Source organism: Populus euphratica, unplaced genomic scaffold, assembly GCF_000495115.2.
Source record: "Populus euphratica unplaced genomic scaffold, PopEup_1.0 scaffold353.1, whole genome shotgun sequence".
Taxonomy (NCBI): Eukaryota; Viridiplantae; Streptophyta; class Magnoliopsida; order Malpighiales; family Salicaceae; genus Populus; species Populus euphratica.
Genome location: NW_011500244.1, coordinates 151,723 through 159,027, shown reverse-complemented (window position 1 = coordinate 159,027; position 7,305 = coordinate 151,723). Strand labels below are relative to the sequence as shown.

General features: G+C 38.0%; 2 protein-coding genes across 5 annotated transcripts in view; one reads left to right on the top strand and one right to left on the bottom strand.

Annotated features, from left to right (window-relative positions):
• The window catches only part of LOC105112631 (acetylglutamate kinase, chloroplastic-like), a 1,370-nt gene extending 229 nt beyond the window's left edge, over positions 1-1,141 (top strand). The window contains exon 2 of one of the 2 annotated variants that reach the window (XM_011008390.1): positions 6-1,141. In XM_011008390.1, the coding sequence (XP_011006692.1) occupies positions 6-991 (986 nt within the window). In that variant the 3' untranslated portion in view covers positions 992-1,141. The other variant, XM_011008389.1, reaches the window with a different exon arrangement.
• A 1,015-nt stretch (positions 1,142-2,156) lies between these two features.
• LOC105112632 (serine/threonine-protein kinase HT1) lies at positions 2,157-6,487 on the bottom strand. 3 transcript variants are annotated; one of them, XM_011008393.1, is made up of 4 exons: positions 6,276-6,487; positions 5,892-5,969; positions 4,505-5,516; positions 2,157-2,829 (listed from the first exon to the last, which is right to left on the bottom strand). In XM_011008393.1, exons 3-4 carry the CDS (start codon positions 5,422-5,424, stop codon positions 2,490-2,492), a joined length of 1,260 nt encoding a protein of 419 aa, XP_011006695.1. In that variant the 5' UTR covers positions 5,425-5,516; positions 5,892-5,969; positions 6,276-6,487; the 3' UTR covers positions 2,157-2,489. The 3 variants fall into 3 exon arrangements, with proteins under 3 accessions (XP_011006695.1, XP_011006694.1, XP_011006696.1); XM_011008392.1 differs by having other exon boundaries at positions 6,287-6,487; XM_011008394.1 differs by lacking the exon at positions 5,892-5,969 and having other exon boundaries at positions 6,287-6,487.
• Positions 6,488-7,305: the final 818 nt, after the last annotated feature.

The following is a 7,305-nucleotide window of genomic DNA, read 5'->3' as shown; positions in this document are numbered from 1 at the left end:
TCTTTCCCTCTCTTCTTCTTCAAAATACTCTAATCTCCTCAAAACCCCAACTACCCTTTCCTTCCCTTTCTCCCACCACTCCCACTCTCTCACCATCAAATCCTCCGCCGCCGCCACCATCCCAACTCCCACTACTTCTGCCAACCAATTCCGAGTTGATGTACTATCAGAATCCCTACCTTACATCCAGAAATTCAGGGGCAAAACCATTGTCGTCAAATACGGCGGCGCTGCCATGAAACAACCTGAACTCAAAGCCTCTGTTGTAAGCGACCTTGTCCTCCTCTCTTGTGTTGGTCTCCGCCCTGTTTTAGTCCACGGTGGTGGCCCAGAAATCAACCACTGGCTAAAACTCCTCAACATTGAGCCTCTCTTCCATGAGGGTCTCCGCGTAACTGATGCCAAGACTATGGAGATTGTTTCTATGGTATTGGTGGGTAAGGTTAATAAAGACCTTGTTTCTTTGATCAATAAGGCTGGTGCCACCGCGGTTGGCCTTTCTGGGATGGATGGACGCCTTCTTATGGCCAAACCAACTCCCAATTCTGCCCAGTTGGGGTTTGTTGGCGAGGTTGCACGCGTAGACCCCACTATTTTGCAGCCTCTTGTTAATAATGGGCATATACCAGTGATTGCATCCGTGGCGGCGGATGAGTTGGGCCAGTCCTATAACATCAATGCTGACACTGTGGCAGGGGAGGTGGCTGCTGCATTGGGGGCCGAGAAGCTGATATTGTTGACGGATGTGGCCGGGATACTTGAAAACAAGGATGATCCAGGGAGTTTGCTGAAGGAGATTGATATAAAGGGAGTGAAGAAATTGATTGATGAGAAGAAAGTGGCTGGTGGGATGATACCGAAAGTGAATTGTTGTGTGGCATCACTTAGTCAAGGTGTTAGAACTGCTAGTATTATTGATGGAAGAGTACAACATTCTTTGCTTCATGAGATTATGTCTGAAGAAGGCATTGGTACTATGATTACTGGCTAGTTTATTCAACTGTTTTTGTTCTTGCTTGCTTGATTACGGAAGATCAATTTAATTTTAAAGCTCTGTACTTTTTGATACTGCTTAATTCAAGCAAGCAAAGCCTTTCGTTGATGTTTACTGTTTTTCGTTGACGGGTTTCTATTAAATTTATTTGTGTTTGTCAATGATGATTGATTGATTTGATGACTCCAGCAATTAGAAATCTTGAGTAGTTGATTAAACTTAAGAGTCGAGCCAAGGCACATAACTGGATGACTTGCTAGGGTTATTGTCTGCAAAATGACTTGTTCACTTCTGTAAATTCAAATCCATTGCTCTGGTGACGTCGAAGGCCATTCAAAAGGTTCCTGTTTGATGTTGAACCATCTGCTTGAATGACCAAGTCATTGTATCCACAACTCACTCACCTACATGGCCGGATCTGGCCATGCCTTAGGTCAACGTCGAACTGGAGCCTCCTCTGGCTTCTGGTAGGGCATCATTTTTATGATTTTGGGCATTGGATTCGGAGCGTGTTGGAAGATGGGTTTGAGGTTTAATAATATAATTAACTATAAACTCTGTGGTGCATGTTGAAAGATTTGGTGCTAATGGCAGAATCATTGTGTGTGAATAGACTAGGAGGAACTGCAATGCATCAGAAATAGCCATCTAGTTCAGGTCATTTTTCGTCTCACTTTTGGAATTCGATTCTGTGGTCTAAGCTTAACCAAGTAGTGAAATCTACTCCCGTAACGAGTCCTGCTTGGCTGCCACAATATTTTTACCAAATCCACGTCACCAACCTACACCTTTTGTCATACAAAATTTTCCTTTACTCTGATTTTACAGGATGGTTATTACTTTCATTTACTCATACGGAGGAATGATTTAGAAAATGTTCCGAAGGTATATGTTTATTGTCTGGAACCTATGATGGATTTGTGCAGCTTCTCGCAGGATCAACTGCGCAAGTATCTGTGACGTATATACCCTCACAAGCACCCAATCCTGATCCTAGAGACATCAATTTACAAGTACAATAAACGAAAATCCATCCCTGAAGAGAACTAATTCACCAACTGAACCTGAGAATGCCTGGTAAGCATAACAGGTTCCCTGCGAATACATAGGGCACTGGTAAGCAAAGAGAGCGGGGGGGGGGGGGGGGGGGGGGGGGGCATTATTAATCCAAAGAGAACCTGCATTTGTTATATTAAAAACAACAACCAACAACAACGAAAAGGGCAGGTACATATATATGGCTACAGAGGGAAGATACATCAATGCTCCCCTACTACTACAGCTAGGAAACCATGACCTTCAACCACGCTACTCCAGTACAATTGACACCAAAAAACAGAAACCATCAATCTAAATGGTCAACTTCTCCCTATCTTGAAAAAAAAAATACTGATACATACACAAACATACAAGTTCAGTTCATACAGCTTCAGTTTATACTTCAGTTTTCATTTGTATCCTCTTTACGATCTGTTTTTCGGTCGTATGTTCTGGATCAGTCAACTGTCATGGGTTGAGTCATGCAACACCTGAAACGTGCCTTGCGCACACTAGTCATGATCTCAGTTTCAGCGTTCTCAAGCATCCTGACAATCTCAGTGAAGGGGGGGCGGACTTCAGGATTGGTGTCCCAGCAGCGGGTCATGATGTCACTCAGTACAGGCAGACAATCATTTGGGATAACTGGCCTCACTCCCTTGTTCACCACTGCAAATGCAGCCTGCACTGCTGTCATGTTCTGGAAGGGGAGCAAACCTGTTATGAGCTCCCAAAGGACAATCCCAAAACTATACACATCCACCTTCTGCGTATAGGGCCTATGCTGAATCATCTCTCTGTACAAATGGGCAAGTCAAAGACATAAGAGAACAGTTACAAACACAACCTGTTGCCAACAATTGACATAAGTTTGCAGATTCATAAAAACAGCTATTCAGAAAAACTCATATATATTTGATTTTTGGTAGAACTAAGAATATAAAGCTTACTGTAGTGCAACAAACAAACACAATAATTGATTCCCTAGAGCATGCATCAAACTCCAATTAATAATCATTGGATTCCCTTCTAGAAAAATATATTTAAGCACAGGCAAGAACTTCCATGTACACAAACATAAACCTCTGTTATGGAAGACAATCTGTTTCATTGAGAAACAAACAAGTTATCAGGTTTTTTCTTGGAGCAATCATGTCTACCAGCAAAACCATATTGTATGATAGTATATGAAAAGCTTGGCCTTAAAATAGCGATGTGCTGAATAAACAGGTAAAAGTTTTGATTTATTTATTTGGTCACACGTGATCCCATGTTCCCAAGGAAGATAGAAATGATATGATATTTCAAACCTACAAGAAACCCCACCTCATCTAAGTGATGCCATCAAATGAAAAAAGAGATGACATCATTTAACAAAAAAAATAATATTAAAACAACATCATTCAATTAATTAAAAAAAAAAAGCTGAAGAAAGTCTGGTGTGCCCCAAAAAAGGAACCGGACTTAAATGAGCAATTATTTATTTACACATTTGAATGCTGCTTACATTCAAAGATTTAGGTCTAGCTTGTTTAGCCAGATGCAAATCAGAATTCTAAAAATGACCATTCCTTATAAAGAAATCAAGCCCCATTACGTAATCCTTGCCACATGACTTGTTAAGTTTAAACTGATTTGCAAGTTCTAATTAACATCAAAAGGGGGTAGAATCAGAAGAGGGGTGAAAAATCTAGGAAAATCTTTGTGAAGACAAGTGAAAGATAGAGCTCTTCTTACGGTATCTATCCCTTTTACAACACAATCACACCATATAAATGTCTAAAACAAGTTACTCCATTGAGAGACACCATGATCGTTCACTAGAAGTTCTCGCGGCACAGTCAAGATGTGAAAAGTGGAGCTGCCTTTTAAGTTGCTAAAGTTAAACTGTATTTAGTGGGAAAAACAACAGAGAGAGAAAACAGGGAAAAAGACACCAGTTGCTAGTTCTTCCATCCTAATGGCAAAATAGCATAGCACTTCAAAGGACAATGCCATAGAATTCAAATACTCTAAAGGAAACCTTCCCACATGATAAACATGTATATTGCTTCATTTGCCACCATCAGTCTCCATCTATGGAACTAAACACGGTGGGGATATAAATCTTTGAATTGATTTGTAAAAAGGGACATCCATGCAAGGCAAGTTATACATAGACACACAACACAACATGCACAAGAACAAAAAGGGAAGAAATTCTCAACTTTCTAAAATGTCTCCCTCATTTATTATTGGTGTTTCATTCCTTTATTTAAACAACAACACACAATGAGGAAAATAACAACCATTTCTTCAAAAACTTATAATTACTACCATTCCATGCGAGATCTGTTAATCACATGGTAAAATAAAAAAAATTAACATTGTAAAACACATCAATCCAATTAGGAACAAAAGTTCAACACATATGCATGACAACCATAAAGTAACACACAAAGAAAACTCAATGCGTAAAAATTTTAGACTTACGGAGCCATCCAACGATATGTCCCAGTTTCCGGTGTCATCCCCTCAGTCTGCACCTCAATCCGTGCAACACCAAAATCAGCGATTTTTATAGATTTATCAGCTGAAATCAGAAGGTTATCTGATTTCAAATCACGATGTATAAATCCAAGTCCATGAACATATGCCATTCCCCTTGCGACATCTAATGCTTGCTTGACTGCCAATTTCAATGGCACTGCACGATTCTGCCTCCTTGTTAGAAACTGCCTAACTGACCCTCCCTTTGCATATTCGGTCACAATACACCAAACCATGGGCTTACGGCAGCCCCCAATAAATCGCACAATATTGGAGTGCTTTAAATTTGCAAGCATCATAACTTCTTGCTGGAACTGCTGCTCCATCAATTGTGCCTTCTCAGGGCTATTTTCTGGCCTCTCTAATATCTTAATTGCAACATCCTCCCCATTATATGTTCCTCTATATAACTTTCCAAAAGCACCTTGGGCAAAGGCTGTCCCCATATTGAGTTTTCTCAAATCAATTGTCCATTCATCATAATTCTGCAGCCCCTCAGTTGGGTACTTAGGATCCATCAATGCTTGAGCTAACGCATCATCATTTAGTGCATGGGTGACCTTCCCCGGGCGAAACACACTCTGTCCCACCGAGACACTGTAGTTGTGGTGATTGACAGGTTTTAAACCTGGATGGCTTAAGATGTGGGTTAAAGAATCACTGGATCCCACACTACTATTATCCACTGACATTGAGACAGATCCACCTGCATTGCTTGTTTGTAAACTGTCGATAGACATGTTGGTGCCCTCACCAAGTTTTTGGTAAAACCCTTGAGTGAAATCATAGTAGTTGTTCTCATTGTTGGTATTTCCTCCTATGATTCCAGTAAATTTGGGCCCTTCCACCATTTTTCCAATCATGAATGCTAGTTAGAATGAAATCAACAAGACCCAAATCTTCTTATCCAAAATTAGTCACACTCATTAGATGGTGCAGTATCTCCAGATGGGACCTAGAAACAAACACAAATGAAAACTTTTAAGCTAAAATCAACATCAAACCACAACTCCATTTGACTTTGACAGGTGTTGCATTCACTAATTTTCTTAGTATTTGTTGAAACGCACAATTAATGTGAGACAAGAACGCAATTGAACATAAAAGGACAGAAATCTGTAAAAAAGCTAATCTTCTAGTGATGATTAGGAAGCTGATAAAAGGAAACAAATTGACACATAACAGACAAATCGTTAACTAATCCTCCCCACAGAACAAGACCAATTTAGGAACCTGTATGGGGGCAAATTGCCTTAACTGATTATACCAGAAAGCAAATATATAAACATTATAAAAAGAAATTTACATCTCTGAAGTGAAAAAGACATGCCTTTGCAATTATTGCATGAATTATCGAAACCTGAAACTCCTCAGAGAGATTCAGTCATCCAGATCCTAGACTCTCCTTCTGTGATAAAAACACCATAACTGTTAACCAAAACACACAGACACAAGTTTTTTACATGACAAGACCCTCAAAATCAAAACCCATCAAGCCATTGAAACAACTAATTGAGAAAGACTAAGAAGGCAGAAGATTGAGCTGCAATTTGACAAATTCAACTTGTAAAGACTAAATTTGACAAATTCAAAGCTTAAAGCTTTATGAAATGAAAAGGAGGGTCTGACAGATATTAGATCAGGTAATTAGAAATAAATCACGAAAAGAGCGTCAATAAAGATAAAAGAAAAGGTAATAGAAATGGTTGCATACCTATTACCTACCTGATGGTTACTAGTTTTTAGTGAAAGGAAGAAGAAGGGATCAACAGCAGCAGCAACAATGTCTTAATTCAATTCTCCAGGTACTTTTTACTATAAAAAATCACAAAGTAGAGGAGGAGGAGCAGGAGTTGTTTCGATGATGAACAACAACTACAGAGAGAGAGAGAGAGAGAGAGAGAGAGAGAGACAGACCAGTCTTCTCTTTGCATTTACTTTCAAAGTCTCAGTTTTTGTTTATTTATTTATATTTTGTTTTTTATTATTTTTACAAGGACATAAATGTCTTTGAAATTGAATAACTTTACTGTCATTCTTTTGTGTTTTTTTTTTTGGTTTAATAGTCTAATCTACAGAAGGTTATGGGCCATGAAAACACTTGCTTCCAAGTTCTCCATTTGAGTCATAATCCTTTGAATTCTCACAATTTTTCTTTAATATATGTTGTCAATGGGCACTACTGGAATTTCAAATTTACAATATGAGAAGGAACTAGGAAGATAGCAGCAGCTTTAAAAACAAAGTTTATTACATTGTGTTCTGGGTGTGGAATGTTGGGGAAAAAAATATTCTCAATCATAATTTATATTTTTTTTAAATGAATATTTGGTATTATAAAGTATGATGTTTTTTACTTAAAAATATATTTAAATAATATTTTTTATATCAACACATTAAAACTATCTAAAAACATTAATTTAATTCTTTTTCTAAGGTAAAAAATTCTTTTAAAAAATATACTATAATATAAAAACAGAAACTTGAATATGAGCAAAAACTACCATAATTCAAAATTAAAATCCCCTTAAGCTAAGAACAACAATGGCCTAAAACTCCACTTAACAAAAAATCAAGTACAAAATAAAAATTATTCAAATTCATTTATAGTTTTGCCCTGGATTCTCAAGCAAAAAACTTTGATCAATCCCTCCTCGTAAGTTTACATGTTTCAACATTCTAATCATTAAAAAAAACAAAACAAGACAGTAGCTTCCATATTTTGAAAATCATGATAATACAAC

Bases quoted from the DNA above. Each gene is read 5' to 3' on its own strand.
- LOC105112632 (XM_011008393.1), bottom strand. From the start codon at position 5,424: ATGATTGGAAAAATGGTGGAAGGGCCCAAATTTACTGGAATCATAGGA. The intron at 2,830-4,504 runs GTAAGTCTAAAA...CCATTTGTACAG, and splicing joins ACATATCGTTGGATGGCTCC to AGAGATGATTCAGCATAGGC.